We start from the raw sequence: 26,267 nt of genomic DNA, 5'->3' as shown, positions 1-26,267 counted from the left end.
CTTAGGTATTTTTCCCTTCATTAGCCAGTTGAAGAGTCGCCTTTAATTCTGCACAGAGAGAGGCAGTGACATAACAGTGTGGGTTCCATGGGCACCTGGGCTGCCTGCTGAGGCAACTTGCTTGACCTTGCATGGACTTGATCCTGATTGCTGTACCTATGTGGCTTTATTACTTGGCAAACCTGGCAGGACCCAGCTTGTAATGTGCACTTTTGGGTTCATAGTCACATGATGTCCCATGATCAAGCATTTTGACTTACTCATGGCCCAGTACTATACCAGGATTTGTTTCTCAAAAGGTATATAATTCTCTGCTGTAGGTGACATAAAAACTCTGAAAACCCAAGGTAGGATTTTTCCCATGACTAACACTGCCAATATTATAAACCTTCTTGGATCATATGATTTGAGTGGAAGAATTGCTTACATCACAGACTAGACTTACTGTAGAATCTTTTTCTACTCTGGCCCCCATCCAGACCTGGCAGTACTAAGTGTCGCCTTAAATATGGGTCAGAACATTTGCAGGTGTGGAATATGCTGCCTCCAGATTCTGAAGAAGCCTGGGGCCAGAGAGATAGTACAGCCTGTAGGGTGCTTGCTTTGCACACAGCCAGTCTGGGTTTGATCCCCAGCATCCTTATGGTTCCCTGAGCACCACTGCTGGGTATGGCCCCCTCCATAAAAACAACAATAACAAAAAAGAATCTGAAGTTTATCAGGTGTTGTGCTTTTGTTTACATGGTGGAAGATGTAAAACACAATACTTTGCCCCATTCTTTGGAGAAATTGTCCTGTCACAGCCCCAGACTACTTATCCTTAAAGACGTTTTGTTGTTTTTGGACCACACCTGGAAATGCACAGGGTTTACTCCTTGCACTGGGCTCAGGGATCACTTTTGTGGGTTTGGTGGAAGATAGGGTGGCAGGTCAGCCATGTGCAAGGCAAGCACCTTACTTGCTATACTATTTTCTGGCCCCAAGATTGTACTAATGTGGCAGATTCCTGAACTTTGCAGTGTTGATTACCCCCTATCTGGAGTGCACAATTTTTAAACCTTATTATTATTAATTATTATTATTTGGGGGCCACACCCAGTGGTGCTCAAGGATCACTCCTGGTGGGCTTGGGGACCATATGTGGTAACAGGTATCAACCCCGGTCAACTGTATGCAAGGCAAGAGATCTACCTGCTATTCTATTGCTACAGCCTCTGAATGCATGATTCTTATCAAGGCAGTGTGCTAACCTTGTCTTACTTATCTTGCATAATCAATATGGTGTAATCAGTATAGTAGTGTAGTGTAAAATTCCATGTCCTGATGTTCTATGTCTTTTTAAACTGTGACACATGGGAGAAAGATATAGTTCTGTGGGGAGACCATGTACAAGTATTATTGCCAGTCCCATATTTCTGATCCTATTTTCTGAGAAAAAAGTAGAAAAGAATGCATTCACTAACTTTATAAGCACTTCTCATACTGGGGGCTTTTAATTTGCTCTAGCAGTGGCTACATGTCCGGTACAGCAGCTTCAAACCGTTGAGCTATTATTTGCTTTTACTTGAAGGATTCTACACACATTCTCCAGAATCTATCCAGTCTCCTCAGTGGCTGGACTGTTTAATTCAATAGAGCTTTGATAGCACTAACACCCCTAAATTCTTGAGATCTTTCAGGGTACCATTAATCATCATAACCTATGGGATATATAGAATATAGCCATTGACTTACTGTTTTGATTGGGAAGGAGGGAGTTTAATTTCAGAGGATCAATTTGGACTTTGCCAGCCCATAAGATCTTACCTCCCAGGTCAAGGAACACATGCAGGTGTCCTGACAGTTACAGGTATATCCATTCCAATCGTATTCACTTTTTTTTTCTTTTTGGGTCACACCAGGCGATGCACAGGGATTACTCCTGGCTCTGCACTCAGGAATTACCCCTGGCGGTGCTCAGGGGACCATATGGGATGCTGGGATTCGAACCTGGGTCGGCCACATGCAAAGCAAACGCCCTACCTGCTGTGCTATCGCTCCAGCCCCTCGTATTCACTTTTGAACTGGGAAAGTCGTCCCTGGAAAATCTGTGGACCACTCTACCTACTGTACATGACCCAGGACTTCATTTATTACTTTCTTGCTATTGCTTCTCAACCTGCCTGGGGCCACTCTTGCCAGCATATTTGTTATTGATTTTGCAAGTTATATGTATCCCCCTGAGCCTTGCCATAGAACATGGTCTTCCTGTGGGCTTTCCAGATGTAAGCAATATATCTACTGTGAAACATGTCTGCTTCTCTCAGCCCTTTGATACTTTCCTCCATTTGTCATGAGAGTTCTGGCATTTCTGCTTAATTTAGTGCAGCTCATTGTTTTCTCTAAGCTTCCATGAGTCATCCCAGCAGTGTGTCAGCATCATCACTTAGGGTCATTGCCAGAATTTTAAGTTCTGAATCCTGGAAGAAGAGTGCTCTAATTTCATGCTTCACCGTCTTGATACATTGTCTTCAGGATCCAGTTTCATGTATATTTTCATGTATACTTTCCTCTGTGTACATATATACAGAAGAGTAAGAGAGAGAACACTCCAGTTGCTTCTGATGATTCTGTATGTTATTCCTCCTACCTACCTTTGCTAACTTAGACTCCCTCTAGTCATGTCCTAGGATTTGACTTTGATATTCATCTGGTCACTGAAAGGGGAAAAGGCAATAGGTTCTGAAAAGGACAAGTGTTATCTTATAAGGCATCTTGTTTTTTCAAAACCTCTTCCTTATATTCAGGCAGAGAGAAGGCCTATACTCCATTATAACAAGGAGGAATGAGTTAGTTCTGCAGACTCAGTAGGTTCAGGTTTGTTTGTATGTTCATAGTGTTCCATGCATCTTTCCAGACAGGTCCCACATATTTTCTGTGAGGGCCCTAAGCATGGCATATGAAATGTTTCAAGCATAAAAATTCAACCTTCTCTGATGCTTGACTACAATTGCAATGAAATGCTAATCCTAATTCTTCCCTCTGGCTAGCCTCTGGCTGCAGGTGATTTAATTAATGGCAATCAAGAAAATTCTCTGGCTTTCTCACTTTGCCTTGAATTGGTGGCTAATAACCTCTAGGTTAGATCTTCAGATAATCGGTGGCATTTAGTGAATAGAGACTCAAATCTGGCTACCATTTCCCTCATACCTCTTAAGTACCAGGGATATGTCACCAGCTGGTGCATTCCCTTCTACCAATATGTCATTAAAATCCACTGTCAGTAAAAATTACTTCTGCTCCAAAAAAACCCTTCATTGTAATTCTCCCACTTAGGAGAATAAACTGCCCATCACAACTTTTCCCACTACAGATATCTCAAGTGTCATGGGATCTGCTAGATCATATGGCTCATGTCACATTCCACTTGCATTCTGGCCCAGACCTGCTTCAGAGCTTTGAATTGATGTAGCTGTGTTTCTATAACATGTCATAGACTATCTGGGTCCACCTCCTACCAAAGATGACTGTTCAATTCCTATTAACTGCTGAGTCACTCAGCTTCGGAATTGCATCAGAATCTTCTTTTTTTTTGTAATCTTAATTCTCTGACCCATTGTGGTTTTGTTGGTTTGGTTTTGGTTTTGGGCCACACCCAGTGGTTCTCAGAACTTACTACTGGCTCTGTGCTCAGACATCACTCCTGAAGGAGCTCGGGGAACCATATAGGGTGCCATGGATCACACCCAGGCAAGCCACATACAGGGCCAGCAGCTGCCCGCTGTACTATTGTTTTGGTCCCTCTGACCCACTCTTTTAGGTAAAATTCTCTTGAAACAGATTTTGAGGCAGAGATTTATATTCAGGAGATTTACTGAGAAATACTTTGGGCCCAATAACTATAAGGTGAATTGGGTTTTTTTTTTGGCTTGGACAAAGGAAAAGGCTAGTACACAGAGCATGTCAGAGACCTCAGGGGAGTTCTGGAGCTTCATTGTCAATCCACATTGAGGCACAGAGGCTACCCTTTGTTTCCACTCATGGGCCAAGTATAAGCCATGGGATGCCCAAAGTAAGTATAACCTTGGTCAAGGCAATTTCTGCAGGAAAAGACAATTGCTGGTGGGACACAGCTGTGAACAGTCAACAGCTGGTTTTCTGGGTGCATTGGCCCTGAGAGGCCAGCTGAGCACAGTGCCACAGTATCTACCAGAGTCAAAAAGGTTTAAAATTAGCGATGATGCAAAATGTTCAACTTGGGCCAGAGGGAGTGTACATTAGTCAAGTCTCTTGCCTTGCTTGTGGCTTACCCATCTTCAATCTTTGGCAATGCATATGGCCCTCCAAATACCCCCAGGTATTACCCCTGAGCACAGAGCCAGGAGTAAGAACTGAGCACATCTGGATGTGACCTCCAAACAAGAAAAGTACAATTCTGAGAGAGATTCTCTTCTACAACTTGTAGGGAAACAGTGTTGGATCAGTGATGGAGTGTGCATGTATATGTGTGTGAGTGTGTGTGTGCTTGTGTGTGCAAGAGAGATATACATGTGGAGGGAGGGAGGCAGGGATAGAGGGAAAGAAAGGAAATAGCTGCGTTTTGGGTCTTTGGCGCATGTCAGTGAAGTCACTATGGCCTCGTTCCTCATTGTGTTGTGTGAGTTGGAGACTCTGACTCTGTATGTTTGGGTGACCCTGGGATTGGCTCCACCTCTTATTCCTTTATCAGCAGAAACCTGATTGGGGATTAATTCCTGTCTGTGGAAAATCTTCTCAGTTAGGAATACAGCCTGGGGGAGGAGACTAGTGGAAATGGAGCCCAGATGGGGATGGACTCAGGGACAGTGACATAATAGTTCGTGATGTGCCTATGGCTGCTCTGCCTCCTCTTCTCTCTGATGGATTCACCCTCTCATTTAGCTAAATTCCCACCTAACTCCATCATTGCTGGCTTCACCTTCTTTAGAGCAGCCAGCCTTCTTGATCAACCCTCTTTTCCTTTCCTGATACAGCTGTCCACCCATGACTATTGCATCCCTTACAGGGCACAATCAGATGTGGTTAATTTGCTCTTCCTTAAGAGTTAGCCAGAAAGCAGAGAGATACTTCAAGCTGCAGAAGCAGAGCCGGGACTGAGAAGTACCCAAGCATATGTGACACATATTTATTCTCTAGCCGTAGTTTTCAATGGCCAGTTCTTGGACCAGTGTTGTTCTACAGTTACCAAATGGTTGAAAACCACCTGGTAAAGTTCTTTTGACAATCCATCACCATTTACAAACCTCCACACACTTTTGTTTTATTTTATTTTAAAAACAGTGATTTATAATACTGTTCATAATAGGATTCTATACATGCTGTATTCCAACCCCACAGTCTCCACCAGAGTGACCCCTGCCCTCCATCATGGTCTCAGCATTTCCTCCACACACTTTCACATATGTTACTATCTACAAAACACTCCTCATTTTATGAATATTTTCAAAGAATATATATAAGAGCTTGTGATGAGAAGACCTGACTAGGAAACACCTGCTATCTAATTTGAAAACGTGCCTTGCAGTTTTCAATGGATTTTGACATTTATACATTTTCATGAGGATTACTAGAGAGTTAATTGTTCACAGCATACAGTTGAGTTCTTCCAAGTGTTTCAAGTATTATAAAGAATTTATATTATAAAGAATTCAGTGGTTCCTCTGGTGGCTCTGGAGGAATAGGAGGGTCTAAGGACTGGCCTGGGTTTTGTCTTTCTGAGATTTGAGCATTGATGAGTACACTCTACTTTTCTTCTCCAGGGCGAAGTACTTCAAAGGGAAAAAGATCCACGGAGAAATTGACATTAAAGTAGAACAGGTTAGTTGGAGCAGGTGGGCCTGGGGGTCAACTATTAAGACTACAAGCTGAGCGGTAGTTTTTATGGGATATGAGTGAATGACTGATTTTTTTCTTTCCAGGCTGAATTCTCTGATCTCAATCTTGTGGCTCATGCTAATGGTGGATTCTCTGTGGACATGGAAGTTCTTCGGAATGGGGTAAAGGTTGTACGGTGAGTATACAAAGGCTACCTGGTTTTATAGTAGAGATATAAAGATAGTGGAATTTATATTCAGTAATGAGAAATTTGTGGCAAGACGGGTAGACCGTGCAGACCCAATACTAAGTGAGATAAAGAGAGAGAAATATAGTAAATCATTCTTTAATATCATTGATAGGATCTTGGAAACTGACAAGTGAAAGGATGCAAAACCAAAGCAAGTTCTCCTTGCATAGTATCATTTCAAAGTGGACCAGTATTTGGTTTTTATTGTTTGGTTATTACCTAGTACAGTGACATTGAATTCAGTTATGCGATTTGAAGACCTTGTATACTCTGATATCATTTATATGAGGAATATAAAAGAATCAGACTCATAAGAAAAAGCAAAATAATGCTCATCAGGGGCTAGGGATGAGAAAAGAGGTGAGATGGTCAAAAGTCTAAACTTTTTACTGTAGGGAATTACATCTTTAATATCTAATATAAACAGACAACACTATTGTATCATAATCATTAAACTTTTAAAGAAACTTGATCTTAATTATTTCCACAAAAAGGATATTGTGACATGCTATAATGTCAATCATATTATAATATAAATAATATCAAATCAGAGCACAAGAGATAGTAAAACAGGCTGTGTACATGCTTTGCATAGGTTCGATCCCTGGTATTGCATGGTACCCTGAGTATCAGTGGGAGTGACCCCTTAGCACAGACTCAGGAGTAATCCCCAAACACTACTGGTTATGACCCCCCAAGCAACCAAAAAACCACCATGAAATCCCCTATTGGATAATGTACAGATCCAATGTGATATGTACACATTGTACATATCAATCTTGTATTTGTTTTTGGACAACACCTGGAGGTTTACAGGTCCTGGCTCTATGATCAGGAATCACTTCCAGGGGTACTCAGGAAACCAAGAGTGCAGGTTATCAAAACTGAGCCTAATGAATGCAAAGTATGCTTCAGCCTGTTGAACTCTCTCTCCATACCTCTATACCTAAAATATATACACTGCTAGAATTCAAGTGGATTTAAATTTTAAAAGATCATAAACACAGAATGTGGGCAGATTGTTTTGTTTTCTTAAGAAGAGCCAAAAATAGGGGCTGGAGCAATAGTACAGCGGGTAGGGTGTTTGCTTTTCACACGGCCAACCCGGGTTCCATTCCCAGCATCCCATATGGTCCCCCGAGCACTGCCAGGAGTAATTCCTGAGTGCATGAGCCAGGAGTAACCCCTGTGCATTGCCGGGTGTGACTCAAAAACCAAAAAAAAAGAGCCAAAAATGGTCAGGAAAGATAGTACAAGGGTTAAAGGTAATTGCATTGCATGGAACCGATCCTAGTTTGATCCCCGATACTGCATGTGACCCGAGCACCACAAAGAGTAACTCTCAGCACAGAAACAGGGGTACCAGAAGTAGTCCCTGAGCACTGATGGATATTGTACAAGTCCCACGACCACAACCAAAAAAGAACCAAAAAGTGTCAGAAAGATGACTCAAAGCATTAAGTGCATGCTTTGCATGCAGGAGAATGGGTTCCACACCCAGCACTGCATGGTCTCCCAAACACCATGGATGGAAACTCCCAAACACAGAACCAGAAGTAGCCCCTGAGTGCTATCAGTTGTTTCCTGCCAAATATGAGCCAAGGATACCAGTAGACCACTAGTCAAACTTTTCAATTATTAATTTGCTGTACAGTTCTTCAGCATCTACTACATGCTAGGTGCTGCTAACATTTTACATTTGACAAATATTTATTGAGCACCACGTGTAACAGGAGCTCTTCTGTGTGCTCTAGGAAGTGAACAAAACAAGCCAAGAAAAAAGGAAAGAACAAATTAGACCATGGGAAAAAAAGAAAGAAAAAAGAAAGACAGAAAAAAGGAGGGCGGGAGGGATGGAAATAGAGAGGGTTGAGGGAGGAAGAAGGGAGGGAAGGAAGGAAGAGACAGAGAGAAACTCCCCCCTCTGCTAACATGAAGGTTACATCCTACTTACTGTAACAAGGAAGTAAAATATAATTGTCCTAAGAAAAAATACACAACCACAAAGCCCTGTGGGATTGTTGGATGGTGGTGGCATCTGCAATTTGGATCACGTAGACCAGTAGTGTGAGAGATATTTGCAGGAAAAAACCCAAGGGGGATATTTTAGGCTGAGGAAGTATCTTAAAGAGTGGGGTTTGGGGATGGAATTTAGTCTCAGCAGCATACTTTGAAGACAGCCAACAGCTTGAAAGAGTGTGACCGAGAAGTGTCAGGACTGGGTGCACTGCAAGCTGACCTTCGTGAGGCAAGAAGCAGGTAGGAGAAGCTTAAGGGGGACAGCAGATGGAGATTGGAGAAAGGGTGCTTGTGGCAGAGGAACAGCTTGTGCATGTGGGCTGAGGTGAGAAACCACTTTGCAATTTCTAGGAGCTGTGTAGATTTAGAAACTTCGTCTATATCCAAAGGATGGTGGGCAGTTCTGGTGGAGGGGGGTGGACTCTCAGTACTCCTACCTCTGCCACCATAGGTCTCTGAAGCCGGACTTCGTGCTGATCCGCCAGCACGCCTTCAGCATGGCACGGAATGGAGACTACCGAAGCTTAGTCATCGGGCTGCAGTATGCTGGAATCCCCAGTGTTAACTCTTTGCATTCTGTCTACAACTTCTGTGACAAGCCCTGGGTGGTAAGTGATAGGAAGAGTGCTATTGGCCAACAACGGAGTAATGCATGCATGAGGGAGCTCAGTCACTGCTTGATTTGGGGAAACTGAGGGAATTGGGAAGCTTAGGGTCCCAAAGACTTGAGGAACTTGTTAACACAGCTCTCCTTGCTTGTCTAGTTTGCCCAGATGGTTCGGCTGCACAAGAAACTGGGGACAGAAGAATTCCCTCTAATTGATCAGACCTTCTATCCCAATCACAAGGAGATGGTGAGTCTTGGTATAGTAGAGTGGGCAGGAGGGAAAAGCATCATGCCCATTTCAAGAATATTGCCAATGGACATGTTACCAATGGTATGTTAACAGAGTATAATCGGTGTATGCATATGGAGGATGAAATTGCTTTCAAGATAGTTTATTAGCATTAATAACTTACTTCTCTGGTTACAAATGTGATTGAAATAATTGATTCTGTTATTAAAGTAGCTCATCTCACCAGTAATAAAATTGATTTCTAATAGGAATCAACAATCATTGTAATGAATTAGATTACATTACATATAGAAACCAACTCATTGTTATAAATTTAAAATATTCCAAAACTATTACCAATGATTCAGATTTAGAATGTCAATAAAATTATTGGCAGCAGGCCAGAGAGATTGTACAGTGGGTAAGGCTCTTGCCTTGCATGCACTCAACCTGCATTCAATATGTATTATCACATATGGTCCCTAAGCATCTAAGCAGTCAGGAGTGATCCTTGAGCATAGAACCAGGAGTAAGTGCTGAGCACTGCCTGTTGCACCCGACAACCAGAAACAAAACATACAATTATCAGCAGCAATGTTACATAAATGAAATTGGTCATGATTCCTATTAATTGAGCTGTTGCTTATTTTTATTACAAAATATATCACTAATATTATTATAAATTTTCACCATTATTGCAAGTTGCTATTGCTGATATAAGTTTTAAGTACCAATGTTATGGATTAAATTATAACTCCTAGTAGAAATTGAATAATCATTACTAGTATCTCTTAAGATTATAATTGTCACTATAAATTATATAAATATTACAAATTAGGCTTTAATAGAAATTATATGTGCCTTTTAAACTATTGAATAATTAGTGTTCAGAGTAATAGTACAGCAAGTAAAGTGCTTGTTTTGTACATGGTCAATGCAGATTTGATCCCTAACACTACCAGGAGCACTTGAACCCCACCAGGAGTGATCTTTGAACACAGCCAGGAGTAAGCCCTGCTAACTACCAGATATGATCCCCCAAAACAAAAAATGTATAGTACAATTCATAATATAAATTATATTATCATAAATAATATCAAACATTATAACTTTATTGTGATTTATTATCTGTGTTACAAATTAAGATTATCAATATAAGTTAATGCCTTCAATTAGTTGTGAACTAAGTTGTAACTACTAAAAAATTTTAAAATGAAGTGCATTATTGGGGCTGGAGCAATAGTACAGCAGGTAGGGCGTTTGCCTTGCACACGGCTGACCCGGGTTCAATTCCCAGCATCCCATATGGTCCCCCGAGCACCGCCAGGAACAATTCCAGAGCTCAGAGCTAGGAGTAACCCCTGAGCATCATCAGGTGTGACCCAAAAAGCAAAAAAAAATGAAGTGCACTATAAAATATTGTCACAAATTATTACTAATATACAAATCAGTACAAAACTTCTGAGTACCTATTAAAACTTCTTGTACCTATATTTAAGTTATCTCAGAATTATGGAAATAAATTTTTGTTACTATTATTAGTACTCACATTGATATTGCGAATAATTACTATTGTTAAAGTTGTGATTACTAATATAAGCAGTACAGTTATGAATTAAATTTAATAACAGATGTGAAATCATTGTTACTAATATAATCAACTTATCATCTGATTTTACAAATTTTGGATGGGTCCACCCCCAGCAATTCTGAGACTACTCCTGACTCTTTGCTCCAGGGGTTACTCCCAATGGTGATTGAGGAACCATGGAATGCCGGGGATTGAACGTGGGCCCACTGCATACAAAGCATGTACTCAGCTCATTGAACTATCTCTCTGGCTCTAATTTTTACCAATGTTACATAATAAATAAGTCACCACTTTGTTAATTAAATTACAATAAATATCAATACGCACAGCAGAGCCTGGCAAGCTAGCCGTGGCATATTCAATATGCCAAAAACAGTAACAACAAGTCTCACAATGGAGACATTACTGGTTCCTGCTCAAGCAAATAGATTAACAACAGGACGACAGTGCTACAGTGCTACTGAGCCAATATCAACTTTGTTTATTAAACATTGCTACTAATTTAAAAATCTTGTTAGTATTATATGTTATGATCACTGATATAAGTTGACATTGTTGTGAATCAAGTTTCTTACAGATGTCATAATTATTTCTTAAGAAAATGGGTTTTTTCCCCATTGCTCTCCTTTCCTTTGTTGTTGTTGCAACAGGCAGGGTTGCACACTTTAGTTATGATTCTTGTACACACTTTGGTTTGCAGTAATTGAGAGGAATCACGCATTTGTGGTGCTTGTACATATACACTTAATTGAGATGCTCACCAGGGTTGCACATTTTAGTTGTGATGTTTGCACATAATTGATTGTGGTGTATCAGAAATCACATATTTTTGCTGGATACCAGAAATCAAAAGAGCAGTGCCACTAGAATTGCATTCAGCATTAGGGGTGCTGAAGGGGATTGAACTCATGGTCTTATGCCCACGAAGTAGGCATTCTATTGCTGGGCCCCAGGAAAATTTGCTTAGCATTACTACCATTTGAGAGAATAACTCTTTGAGAGAATTTGAGAAAATAAGGGACAGTATAGCTGGCTGGTTAAAGGCATGGTCTCTGTAGCCAGAATCTCTAAATGGAATCCTCGCTCCACAAATTATTAACTGCCTTATATAAGAATCAATGTTTAAATACTCTATGCCTTGACTTAACCATTGTAAAATATGGGTAATAATAGTTTTTGCTTCATAGAGTTGGTATGATAATTGGATGATAATGAATTACAGTGGTTAGATCAGTACATCTGGTGTATATTAATTGCTACCTAAGTGTTGAAGAGAAGATGTTGCCTTCTATTCCTAGCTTGAGTGCTTTATTCATGAAAGGATTGTGGATATTGTCAAATGCTTTTTATGCCTATTGACATGACCATGGTTTATTACATTGATTAATGTCCATGCCAATGAAGCCACACTTGCATCCCTCAACTGTTCGGGGTGGGGAAAACTGGTGCTTAGATTGAAACTAGGTCTCATATATGCAAGGCTTACTCTTTGCCACTTAGCCATACCACCATTCCTCCTGGGCTAAATCTTACTTGGTTTTGATTTATCTTCCTTTTCATGTATAGTGGAATTCATTTTGTTTTGAGTTATAGTATCTATCTATATGCATAGAGATATTATACTAATGTTTATTTTGATTTTGCTATCAGACCAATATCTCAGAATGGGTTAGACAATTATTGCTTCTCTTTTAATATTTATAAGAGTTTGTGAAAACTTAGAGTTAATTCTTTTTTAAAATGTTTAGCAGAATTTCATATATATGTATATATATACATATATATATATACACATATGTCTACTCGAAGTTTCCATTTCTTCTTGAATCAGTTTTGGTACCTTGTGACGTAGTAGTAATTTGTTCCTTGCATTTTGGCTTTCTAATTGGTTGCCATACATTTGATTACAGTATTATATATTTTTATTTGGTTTTGTTTTTTGAGCCACACCCAGTGATGCATAGGACTATTCCTGTAAGAGCTCAGGGGAGTGTGCAATACTGGGAATTGAAACTGAGACTCCAGATGGTAAAGAATGTACTCCATTTATTTGAGCTCTACCCCTGATTCCATATTATTACTTATAATTCTTTTATATATGTTATGTTAGTAGTTATGTCTTTTCTTTTATCTCTGATTTTGATCATTGGATATGCCAAAAACAAACAGTAACAATAAGTCTCACAATGAGAGATGTTACTGGTGCCTGCTCGAACCAATCTATGAGCAATGGGATGACAGTGACAGTGACAGTTTTCTCTTTATGTTCTTTAGCCAAAAGTGTCTCAATTTTTCAAATGTAGGAGTACTGCTATTTATTCAGCCACTGATTAGGCTGATTGAATTGGCATGAACTCCACATTACTTTTTAAAAAATGTTTTTAATTGAATATCCATGAGATAGACCATTACAAATCTGCTCATAATTGGGATTCAGTCATACAGTGATCCAGCACCCATTCCTCCACCAGTGTACATTTCCCACCACCAATGTTCCCTGTTTCCCTACCACCATCCCCCGATCCCCCCCACTCTCACCCCCAGTTCCCTCTATGGGAGGCATTTTCCTTCTTGCTCTCCCTCTCTATTCTTTTCCTTTTGTGCATTATGGCTTGCAATACAGGTGCTAAGAGATCATGGTATTTGTTCAGGGCATTTGGTACTTTTATAGGGATGGTAAGGCTGGAGTAGCTTTTCAATTGGGTGGCCACTTTGGGGTGTGGACGTGTCTGCTGCGGCTTCTGGAAGTACAGGGAGGTGGGGGGAGGTAGCCCATCCAAACCCTGAGAAAACCCCGAGATTTCAGTCACAAAACCTGCATACCCGAATTTTCAGCAGACTATATCTTGGTGAGGTCCATCCTGAGATGGTGGAGTCAGGCCAGGGATATGGAGGCGATTTTGGATTGTGGAAGCAAGTGGCTACCAGGGCTCTGCTTGGGCAGGCCCCTAGCCAACCCACCCCCCTCTGAGTTAGCCTAGTCTGTTCAGCCATGCGCATGTCCAGGATTAACTATGGCTTTTGATCTCTTTCAAGGTTTATTTCTGGGTCTCTGAAGCAAGGCCGGTAGTAGAGCTTACATGGTGGCACTGGAGTTGGTTCATGGAGGTGACTGCCACTACTTCCAGGATTATTGGGATGTTGTTGGAGGTAGCCCATCCCAACTCCAAGAAAGCCTGGAGATTTCAGTCACAAAGCCCGCATGACCGAATTTTCAGCAGGCTATATCTTGGTGAGGTCCCTCCTGAGACCATGGAGTCAGGCCAGAGATATAGCGGCAATTTTGGATTGTGGAAGCAAGGGGCTGCCAGTGGCTCTGCTTGAATGGGCACCAGACTAACCCGACCCCCTCTGATTTACCCCGATCTGTTCAGCCATGTATGGGTTTAAGATTAACTGTGGCTTTTGATCTCTTCTGAGATTTATGGATCTCTGAAATAAGGCCAATAAATGAACTTATATAGTTGAGCCGGAGGTGGTTTGTGGGCATGGTTCCCACATACCTAACTTTTGGCCGTTAAATTTCTTGCTAAACTTGGCCCGAAGTTTTTGGGTCCGACCAAAGGCAAAGCGGCAATTTGGGGTTATCAGGAAGCCTGAAGGCACCATCAGGCTGCTGATGCACTCGCCCCACAGGTATAGGTTGACTATGTCTTTCCTTCTTCCTGGCCTGGGCTTAGTCTATTTTTCTTTTCCTTCTTATAATATAAGATGACTGACTTAATATTTCTTTTTATTTATATATTTTGTTTGTTGTTGTGTCCACACCTGTGTAATCTCCAGGGCAGCTAGGGAAAGCCCCGGTGGTTCTCCTTCTCGTCGCCCCTGTTCAGTGGACTCAGGCCACTTCCCCGACTGGTACAGTCGATGCCGTGGGCAGATGAAGGAGGAAATGAGGGCCAAGCTGGTTGATGATCAGTTGCCGTTTATTCAATTCTCCCCCTGTGCCTATTCCAGTCTCACTAAGCTCCCCATTCTAGTCTCAGACTACCCCTCATTCCCATCTCCTCCTGTCTCTCCCGCTGATCTCTCCGCTTCCATTTCGTAGCCGTATCGCTGTTCTCTCCATGCACCTGCTCCTGCCTTCTTCCCCTACATTCTCCTCCCTCTGTTCCCCTTGCTAGTCTCTCCGCGCTCCATCTCACTGCCCTGGTTCTCTCTCATCTCTCTCCAACTCTCTCACTGGAGAGTCACCACATCCCCTTCCAGCAGCAAAATCAATATATCAAAAGCCCTTTCTTTGCTCACAGGCAAAATACCACTTAAGGTGTTTTTCTCCTTTCCTTAGTCCAATAACTTAATAAACATCTTAATTCTACTTCTTAACATTAGTTATTTTGTATGGACACAGTAAGCTATACATTAAGCTTGTAGGGTGGCTCCTGGGGACATCTCGCCATGGACTCGAACTACAGTGCTCATGTCAGATCAATGATTCCTAACCCTAGCAGGGTCCACACTAATCTTTATTATGATCTCTTTCAAGACTTATTTCTGGGTCTTTTGGATCATGACAGAATTTGTCCATGACCATGCTCTTAACTTATAGTTAAGTATTATGGCACTTTGGCCAAGACCCATTTCGATGCCACAGTAGCTCACTGCTTGCCCTGGGTCCATCCAGTCCCTCGTTGGGTCCCTGCTTTTGGAGTGCTAGGAAGTAAGGGCAACTGAGGCTTAGATCGAGAGAACAGATGTCCAGGAGGTAAAATTATCTGGAGTCAATTAACTCCCAAGTTACAAAAGTATAGCATTAACTGTCTTCCTGTGTCCATACAAAAAGGACATTGCTCTGAATTAACTATGCAAAGGACATAAGGAGAAGAGAAAAGCAATATTTACAAATTAACAGAGCACAAAAAAGAGGTTACAAATAAACACAGAGGAATGGGAGCACTGTGATAGGAGTAACCCAAGAAACATAACCTCCCTGTGGCAAGGCAGAATGAACAAACCAATGTTATCCTACACACACCCAGCTATGCTCAGGGCTTGTTCCTACTCTGTGCTCAGGGATCACTCCTGGTGATGCTTGGGGAACCATATGGGGTACTTGGGATGGAACCCGGTTTGGATGAGTGCAAGAAAATCTCTCCACCCACTGTATTATCTTTCTGGCCTCTTCCTTTTATATCTTATTTTATTTTATTTTTTGAAGTACCAGAACTTTGCATATGTGCAAGGCAAGGGAGCTAAGTGGCATTCCCAGCCTCTTTTTATTTATTTTTTAAAAAATTGTTCAGGGGGCTGGACCAATAGCACAGCAGGTAGGGCGTTTGCTTTGCACGCGGCCGACCTGGGTTTGATTCCCAGCATCCCATATGGTCCCCTGAGCACCATCAGGGTTAATTCCTGAGTGCAGAGCCAGGAATAACCCCTGTGCATTGCCGGTGTGACCCAAAAAGAAAAAAAAATTGTTCAGGTGAACTACATCTAGTGGTTCTCAGAGTACCATGTAGAGATAGGGATTGAATACAGAGCTCTCACATGAAAAGCACGAATCCCAGTCCTTTGAGCCATTTCCCTGAAATTGTGCGATGTTTTCTATCCATATTACCTCTCTCTAACTTTTAATTGAACTAAGTTCATTTGTATTTAACATAATCACTGATAAAGCCAAATTTATGTTCATAATTATGCTTTGTTTTCCATGCTTCTTATGGCTAGTTTTGTTCCTTATTTATGCATTGATGTATGTTTTTGTGTTACATACTATTATGTAGCACTTTTATTTCCTAGGTTATTCTTTTCCATTAAAAATTATTTTTAGGACCAGAGAATTTTTATACCTGAGCACCAGCAGATATGGTCCCAAACAAAGAAAAAACCCACAATTGGGAGCTAGAGAGATGGTATAGAGGGCAAAGCATTTGTCTTTAATGCCGAAAAATATATTTGCTGAACACTTCACATCCAGGAGGCCTGGGTTCAATTTCTTGTGCTGCATGGTCCTGCGAGCACTGCTGGGAGTTACACCTGAGCACAGACCTAGGAATAGCTCTTTTGCAGAGCCAGGTGCAACCCTCAAATAAAGGCAAAAATTATTTTCTTAGCAATTTTCCTGGGACTTAGCAATAGCATATTATTTTATACCATCATCATTTGAATTTTATCAGTAAAATTTTATGGGCTTGAGTGATAGTATAGCAGATAAGGCGTTTGCCTTGCACACAGCTGACCCAGGTTCAATCCCCGGCATCCCTAATAGTCCCCTGAACACCACCAGGAGTAATTCCTGTTTGCAGAGCCAGGATAACCTCTGAGCATCACTGAGTGTGACCCAAAATGCAAAAAAGAAATTATACTATTTTAAAGCTGTCTCTCTATAGCTTTATTCCATCACTTTAATCTGTGCTATTATTATCATGCAAATCACGTATTTTATTCAGTGTTCAAAATCCTTTTATAATAAAAACACGCAACAAAGTACAGATAGAAAGAAACTACCTCAAAATAATTAAACTACAAGTGAAAAGTCTACAGCTAACATATCTAGCAGTGAGAGAGTGAGAGCTCTTCTCTCAGAAGCAAGACAAGGATGGCCATTCTCACCATTTCTAGAACAACTGAGCAAGCATGCAGAAAATGCTGAAGATTTCACAAAAAAAATGAATAATCAAAGTCAGCACAACTGTAAGACACAATTAAACAACATAAATCAGTTGTATTTCTATATACTAAGACAAAATAATATGAAAATTTACAGTAACAGAAAAAGGAATACTTAGAAATAAAGTTAATAAATGACATGGAGTCTCGTATGCTGAAAAGTAAAAAACATTGCTGAAAGACACAAATAAATAGAAAGATTTTTGTTCATGGCAAATCTTTATACATCATGTACTCATGAACTTAGATTGTGCAAATATTGCTTAATAATTCTTTTAAATCAAAAAGGAAATAATTATTTTTCCCTCGCAAATACTGCTCTCATGAGCATGGTGAACATACCAAAAACTTGCCAGACTTTTTGTAAGAAATATCGCAAGCATCAACACCACAAAGTCGCACACTACAAGAAAGGCAAGGATTCTCTGTATGCCCAGGGAAAGCTGCATTGTTACAGGAAGCAGAGTGGTTACTGAGGCCGGACTAAGCAAATTTTCCGGAAAAGGGCTACAAAGAAGATTGTGTTGAGGCTTGAATGCGTCTAGTCCAACTGTAGAGCTAAGAGAATTCTGGCCATTAAGAGATGCAAGCATCTTGCGATGGGAGAATATAAAAAGAGAAAGGGATAAGTGATGCAGTTCTAAGCTTCATATTTTATAATGAAGACAGAAATACTGGGCTGTGTTAAACTGAGGGAACAGTTGATATTTTATGAAGGAATTGAAGTAGTGCCATGGATAAACTTACCCTGAGAGAAAATGTGCTTGGAAAATAAATACAAAAAGAAAAAAATTAGAAACAAAACAAACATATACCCAATAGTGTTTTTCTTTTCTTTCTGTCTTTGGGAGCCCACACCCTGCAGTGCTCAGGGCTTATTCCTGGGTCTGTGCTCAGGGAACACTTTTGGTGGTGCTGGGGAATCCTATGCAGTTCCAGAGATTGAACCCTGGGTGGCTGCATGGAAGACAAGTTGCCTACCCTCTGTACTATCTCTCCAGTTCCCAATTGTGCTTTTTGTTTGGAGGTCACAGGTGGTAGTGCTCAGGGGTAACTCCTAGTTCTGCACTCAGGAATCACTCCTGGCAGGATCAGGGAACCAACCATATGGCATGCTGGAGATCAAACTCAGCTCAGCTGCCTACAAGGCAAACGCCTTACCCACTGTACTAGCTCTCCAGTGTTTTTAACACTTACATATATTTTCAGGTCCTCTTTATTTCTTCATGTGATTTCAAGTTTCTTTTTGATAATTGATTATCTTTTCTTCCTGAAGGACTTCCTTAGTAATTTTTATAGTACAGTGTACTAGTGATGAGTTATCAATATTTACTTATCTGTAAATGTTTGTATTCTTCATTTTCTGACAATACATAAGCTGTTATCGTTTTTTTTTTCCGTGGCCACACCCACTGGTGCTCAGGTCTTGCTTCTGGCTCTGCTCTCAGGGATCAATCCTGGTGGTGCCTGAGGGAGATATGGGGTTCTGGGAATCAAACCCCAGTCAGTCACATGCAAGGCAGGCGCCTGATTCCTTGTTCTGTCTCCCCACCGCTGTTAATCTTAATGAGGATCCCTCATATGTGATGAGTCACTTCTCTTACCACTCTGAAGATTCTGTCTTAATCTTCCTGAGTTTGTTTGTGGTACATCTAGATATCAATCTCTGTGATCTTATCCTACTTGAAGTTCAGTGAACTTAAATGTTTAGATTGAGATTTGTAATCAATTTTGACTGTTTAGCAATCCTTCAAAAAAGATTTTTAGCAATTATTTTTGCATATATCTTTACTGCACCTTCCTTTTCTCTCATTTTTGAGACTGTGTTATGTCTATTTTTATGTACTTGATGGTAGTCCGCAAAGCTCTGAAGCTCTGCTAATTTTTTTCTCTTCTCTGTTAATTTTTTTCTCTTCCTAAAATTGGATAATCTCAGTAGACCCATCTTCGTATATGCTGATTCTTTTCTTTGCATGTTCAAAAATACTGTTGAGCCCCTCTAGTGAGAATTTCATTTCAGTTATTGTGCTTTTTCAATTACAGAATATATATTATTTTAGTATTTCTATGTCTTTATTGATGGTCTTAATTTGTTAGAAAACCATTATTGTACTTTTAGTTCTTTAGACATGATTTCCTCTAATTCTTTGAAAAATCCTCAGTAGCTGATTTATAGGTTTGTTTGTGAAATTCAATATCTGCTAACTCACAGACAAGATCTATTTGCATTATTTTTCTCTTTGGGTCATGCTTTATCTTCTTTTTTGCATGCTTCATCAATTTTTGTTGAAAATCAGACAAAATATACAAGAGGAAACTGGAAATCATATTCTTTGATTTTACCACTCTTCTTTTTAGTGGCTTCCCTGAATTCTATTGTCTCCTTTCTTTATCATATATGCTGCATAGTTTCATCTCCATCCACTTAGTAGCCAGCTAATTATTGGGAAGATATTTCTTTAAATACCTGAATCAGTAAATTTTTCAGCCTTTGCTAATGGAGTCTCAGCATTTTGAAACATACTTTTAATTGTAATAGCTTAGCACTAGGGCAACCATCTTGTTCTCAGAGTACCATTTTTGCCTTTAACAGACTCCAGAAGTAATTCTTATCAGTAAGTGACAGGCCCCTTCCCATGAACTGACGTAAATACTTGCTTATAAAGCTTTTGTATATCTATCCTTACCTGCTTATCTGCTTTTGTGTATCTGCTGCTGCCCCCTTATCTTGTTTTATATATCTGCTATCCATGTGCCTGGTTTTCTGATGCATTGAATCCTTTGAAAGGCTGGGAGAAACTGAGATCCCGGCTGCATGATTTGGGTCTGAGACTCTCTCCATGCAGTCACCAGCTAATAAACTTCTCCAAATTAATCTGGTTCTGAGTCGGCAACCCCACAACACAGTGTTCAGGCAGGGTGTTTACAATATTGCCTTAAATTTCACATCCTGTTTTTTTAGATTCTTGAGGTCAACCAGAGATTCTGGGCACGCACACAAGCATTGGATTATTTGTAGCTTTCTAAATTCCTGGGAATATGTCAGAGCATTTCAAAGCCATCTATTGAACTCTTATTACCCAACTTCTCCTGTTAAATTATCTGGTCAGCTTTTTTATTTCCCTAACTGTAGTTACTGCCTCAAGCAGCAACTCATCCTAGAAAGAGACCATTAAACAATTGTTGCTGTTTTTTAAAGATACCCCTAAGAAAAGGTGATCATACCAGGTGAAATCTGTGTCAGGAAAAAATTCTGTGAGTGAAATTTTTCTAGAAAAGCACCAGAAAAGTCAAACGAATATAATGTTCTGTGAATGGGATTTTGGAGAAACTTCAACCCTGTTCTATCTCCTCCAGTGGTTGCTAGGCTGGTGGTTTTCATCAGGATTGCAAGGATGTTATTTTCTAGACTGTTGTGGGTGTGGGAGCATGGGAATAAGAAAGCTCAAATGCTACCAACCTTACAGTTTTTACTGAAATTCAACCACATTTTCTTGAATAAATGCTTTTAGAATTATTGTAAATCCTTGGTCAGTTTACAGGATTCTGATAAAATTGATTTGGACGATTTTCCCCAATAGTCTTCTGACTCCTTGGCAGACAGAAATTTCCCCACTTCCCTTTGTAACTGTTCCAATGACCAGGGAAAATGACTCAACAACATTTGGTTATGGAGTTCACACGCTTGGTTGTACTGCTGACTGGGGGCCACACACTTGATTGCAAGTGTTTACACCTGGATGTGGCCCTTTCATACTTGGTTTTGTTGCACTGTGTTGGTACTGGTTTTTGACATTTGGCTATGATCCTTGTTAGGAGTCACACTCTTAGTTATGGTGCTTGCCAAGGGCCACACACTTTAATGGCTGTGCTCACACATATTTGGTCATGGTATGCCAGAGATCACATTTTTTTTGTGGCACAGCGTATGGCAATCACAGTGCTGCCAGAATTGCCCTTAACTTCTGGGGTGGAGCCAAGGATCAAATTTGTGGCCTCACAACTACAAAGCAGATGCTCTACCATTGAATCACATTCCCAAACCCAAGGAAAAAAATTATAATCCCTTATTCTTACATTTCCACTGATATCACCTTTGAGTATATCTTGCTTACCCCCATTTACAATCCTAGACTAATGGCATTTCAAAGCCAAGATCTGGAGGTTAGACTTTCTTTGCTACTGGGTCTTTCTTTTTCCTAGGGTCTCTCATTATGCAAAGCCCAGAAATTTCATTTGCATCTAAGTATATGTGGCTATGTTTTTATTTTTTGTTCTGGGGTCATAGCTGATGATGCTTAGAGCTAACTCATGGCCCTGTACTCAGGAATCACTCCTGGCAGTGCTTAAGGGACCATTTGGGGTACCAAGAATTAAACCTGAGTCAGCAAGCATCCTACCTGCTATACTATATCTCTAGACTTCAATGGTCATATATTATAAACTATTTATTGGTCTTATACACACGTACCTGTTACCTATATCAGTACTCATGTGATACCTCCAAAGCTAGCATTCCAATCTAACACACATAGGGTTCTTTTCAGCCTTCCCTCTTTCCTTCCTTTCTTCCTGTTGTGTGAGGGATTGAACTCAGGTCCTCAGTCATGTTAATCCTGTGCTCTGTCACTGAATCACACACCCCAGCCTTAAACATCACTAATAGATATATTTGTTTTTTAGTCCTGCAGTACATAGTAATTTTATAGCTGATCATGCATTCCACTGTGAAAAGCAAATCTACTAAGGAAGAGCTTGGTAATTTGTTTGCACATTTTAGGTCTTTAAATGAAGTCATGCTATTGAAGTGCTATATTCAAAAGGTAATTGTTTGTTTGATTTCTCATACAGAATGTATTTCAAATATAGCTTTCCCCTTTGAACTTAATGTTTTCCCTGTATTTGCTGATTTAATTATATACTTAAAATATCAGACACTGCCATAATTATAGCAGTCAAAATATAACAAGGCATACAGATAAAATTTAAAACCTAGATGAAGTGGATAATTTCCTACAGAAAAACAGTTATCAAAATTGACCCCACTAGAACTTAACAGACAAATTTCCATGAAAGAAATGCTATTAAGGAATTATCCTTTAAAAACTCTTCATACCCAAATGTTTTCACAGAGGATTTCTACCTAAGTAGAGGTCAATTAATCCCTATGCCACGTAAATTCTTCCAGATAAAATGAAGCTTTCAGGGCTGGAGTGGTAGCACAGTGGGTAGGGTGTTTGCCTTGCACACGGCCGACATGGGTTTGATTCTCAGAATTCCATATGGTCCCCTGAGCACAGCCAGGAGTAATTCCTGAGTGCAGAGCCAGGAGTAACTCTTGTGCATCACCAGGTGTGACCCAAAAGAGCAAAAAAAGAGAACCAATTACTATAGAAGAATATATAAACAATATATAGAAATTAGTCATTTTTATATACATGAACAAATGAACAACAGGTTTAGTGGAAGAGAAAGCTGCATTTTTTTTGGGGGGGTTTCTAAACATTTTATTCGGAAATTAACTTCATATAGAAACACTCATAAATATAGTAATACCTAATTTGGTATTCCCAAGAATGTGAATATAATTTACCACATTCATAAAACAAAGAAGAAATATGATCTTTTCTTCAGTTATTAAAAAACCACCAAACATAAACTTGAAAGAATTTCTGTAAATTGATGAACTATATTTACAAATCCCCAAAGGCAGATATGTTTTAAACAGAAATACTGAAAGTTTTCCTAGGGATCTGAAAACAAAGCAATAATTTACTGCTTACCGCTTTTCCTGTATGACTATTGATCATTTAGATTTTGTTCCACTTCTTTTTTTTAATTTTAATTTTTTAAATAAATCACTGTGGGGTATAGTTACAAACTTACAAACTTTCGTGCTTATGTTTCAGTCATACAATGATCGAGTACCCATCCCTTCACCAGTGCCCATTCTCCACTACCAATGATCCTGATATTTCTCCCACCACTCCTACCCCATTCCCCCCAACCCACACCACCTCTGTGGCAGGGCATTCCCTTTGCTGTCTCTCTCTCCTTATGGGCGTTGTGCTTTACAATAGAGGTATTGAATTGCCATCATTCGGTCTATAGTCTACTTTCAGCCCGCCTCTCCCATCTCGAGTGGGCCCTCCAAGCACCCCATACTTGGTGGTCCGTTCTCTATCTGAGCTGCCTTTTCCCCCTGTATGTGAGGCCGGCTTCCAAGCCATGGAGCAATCCTTCTGGTATTCATCTCTACTATTCTTGGGTCTTCCATTCTGTTACTTTATATTTCACAAATGAGTGCAATCTTTCTATGTCTGTCCCTCTCTTTCTAACTCATTTCACTTAACATGATACTCTCCATATAGATCCACTTATATGCAAATTTCATGACTTCATCCTTTCTAACAGCTGCAAATGGTATCCCATTGTGTAGATGTACCGAAGTTTCTTTCACCAGTCACCTGTTCTCAGGTACTCGGATTTTTTTCCAAATTCTGGTTATTGTAAACAGTGCTGTAATGAACATACAAGTGCAGATGTCATTTCTACTATATATTTTTTTGCATCTCTGGGATATATTCCCAGAAGTGGTATTGCTGGGTCAAATGGGAGCTCAATTTATAATTTTTTGAGGATAGTCCATACTGTTTTCCAAAAGGGTTGGACCAGTCGGCAGTCCAACAAGCAGTGAAGGAGAGCCTCTTTCTCCCCACATCCGTGCCAACACCGGTTGCTTTTTTTCTTTTGGATGTGTGCCAGTCTCTGTGGTTTGAAATGATATCTCATTGTTGTTTTGATCTGCAGCTCCCTGATGATTAATGATGAAGAGCATTTTTCCCTGTGCCTTTTGGCCATTAGGGTTTCTTCTTTGAGAAAATATCTGTTCATTTCATCGCCACATTTTCTTATGGGGTTGGGTATTTTCTTCTTGTAGAATTCAACCAGTACCTTGTATATCCTTGACATCAATCCCCTATCAAATGGGTATTGGGTGAATATCCTTTCCTACTCTGTAGATTGTCTTTGTATTCTGGTCACTGTATCTTTTGAGGTGCAGAAGCTTCTTAGTTTAAGATAGTCCCATTTGTTTATCTCTGTTTCCACTTGGTTGATCACTTGCGTGTCATCTTTGAAGATACCTTTAGCTTCAACATCGTGGAGGGTTTTGCCAACCTTATCTTCAATGTACCTAATAGATTCTGGTCTGATGTTGAGGTCTTTAATCCATTTTTATATGACTTTTGTGCATGGTGTTCGGTAAAGGTTTGAGCCCATTTTTTGCATGTAGCTTTCCAGTTTTGCCAGCACCATTTGTTAAAGAGGCTTTCATTGCTCTACTTCACATTTCTTACTCCCTTATGAAAGATTAGATGACAGTATATTTGAGAGTGTGTATAAGGATATTCCACCCTGTTCCATTGGTCTGCAGCTCTGCCTTTGTTCCAGTACCATGCTGTTTTAATTACAACCGGAAAGCTTCATTTATGACCACACAAAAAATACCAAGTCCTTTGACATAAAGTCCACAAGAGATGTACTAACTTATGTAAGGAAACATTTAATACGTTCTTAAAACACAAAGGAAGACTTAAATGGACTGCCCTGCTCTTGGATAGGATAAATTGATATATAGACCAGGATTTCATAAAGTTTTTCCACTTACACCCCCTTTTTGCCTAAGAGATGCAACATGGGAGAGCACTGCCAGAGATACCTTGGATTCATTACATGGCTGATTTGGAATTAAATTTTTGCCACTGATTGTTCAGAAACCTTTCAATCTTACCAAATTTTTCATGACCCCCACAATCAATTATGAGACCCTGTATGGGGTTACATCCTGCAGTTTAAGAAGCTATAGTATAGATATTAGTTTATTTTCTGGTTGTATGTTTAATTTATAGATTTAATGTGATATCCAAAATATACACAGAAAAGGGACTAGAGCAATAGTACAACTGGTAGAGTGCTTGCCTTGCATGTGACCACACTGTGATGGCCATCTCCGGCATGCCATATGGTCCCCCAAGTCCTGCCAGGAGTGATGCCTGAGCCCAGAGCTAGACAAGCTCTGAGCACCATTGGGTGTGACTCCCTGCACAAAACAAAACAAAATATACACTGAAGATTTTATGCATAGTTACACAAGTTAATATTAAATTTCATACCAAAAAGCAATCATAAACGGCACAAACACGGGCTGGAGCGATAGCACAGCGGGTAGGGCGTTTGCCTTGCACGCGGCCAACCCGGGTTCGAATCCCAGCATCCTATATGGTCCCCGAGCACTGCCAGGGGTAATTCCTGAGTGCAGAGCCAGGAGTAACCTCTGTGCATCGCCCGGTGTGACCCAAAAAGCAAAAAAAAAAAAAAGGCACAAACAGTGGCCAACCCTGATGATTGGCCTATAGAATTGTGTTTGTTAATTGGGGAAGGGGAAACAAGAGAGGGAACCTAGAGACATTAGTGAAGGGGCGCTGGCAAAGTGGTATTGGGTATGGTGTTTGAACATTGTATACCTAAAACATTATTATTAACATTATATTATTACTATAAATCATGGTACCTGAATAAATAAGAAAAATAAGAAAAAGGACTGGAGAAATAGCTCAATGGACTGAGTACATGCTTTTGATTTAGGGGCTCAAGTTTGGAGTGGGGGTTCACCACATTATCACCTCCAATCCCACCATGTGCCTCAAAAAAAGTAGACATGCCAAAATAGCCAGAAGTAATCCCTGAAAAAGAAAACTTTGAAGAGGCTGGAGGGATTAATCCCTACCAGCCTACAGGGAGTCTAATGTCACTGCCAGCAAACAGATTAATGAAGCTTTTCCTGATGTGAACGGTATGAATAAACAAGACTGACAAGGAAAAATAACTGGAAGCCCTGATGTAGAATCACGTACATAGGGAATTTAGTAAATAATAAAAGTGGGACACTTTGAGGCATTGAAATTCTTCATATGTCTCAAATTGATTCTCCCTTTTTTTAAGTTCTGCTACAAACATCTTTGTTGAACAGCTTCTTTAACAATCTCTGCATGTATTACTGAATGGTCATCATATGCATTCATTTACATAACACTGTTCTCGACACAGCAAACAAGTGCCTCTTCTTACA

At 40.1% G+C, this 26,267-nt stretch overlaps 1 protein-coding gene and 1 pseudogene across 2 annotated transcripts in view; both read left to right on the top strand.

The window, feature by feature from the left end:
* The window catches only part of SYN1 (synapsin I), a 56,813-nt gene that overhangs the window by 7,059 nt on the left and 23,487 nt on the right, over window positions 1-26,267 (top strand). For both annotated transcript variants that reach the window (XM_004612884.2, XM_004612883.2), the window contains exons 2-5: window positions 5,778-5,835; window positions 5,937-6,028; window positions 8,553-8,709; window positions 8,866-8,955. In XM_004612884.2, the coding sequence (XP_004612941.1) occupies window positions 5,778-5,835; window positions 5,937-6,028; window positions 8,553-8,709; window positions 8,866-8,955 (397 nt within the window). The remainder of the gene's footprint in view (window positions 1-5,777; window positions 5,836-5,936; window positions 6,029-8,552; window positions 8,710-8,865; window positions 8,956-26,267) is intronic.
* Window positions 16,823-17,781, top strand: LOC101554672 (60S ribosomal protein L36a-like; annotated as a pseudogene).

Source organism: Sorex araneus, chromosome X, assembly GCF_027595985.1.
Source record: "Sorex araneus isolate mSorAra2 chromosome X, mSorAra2.pri, whole genome shotgun sequence".
NCBI lineage: Eukaryota > Metazoa > Chordata > Mammalia > Eulipotyphla > Soricidae > Sorex > Sorex araneus.
This window is presented reverse-complemented; position numbering and strand designations above follow the sequence as displayed.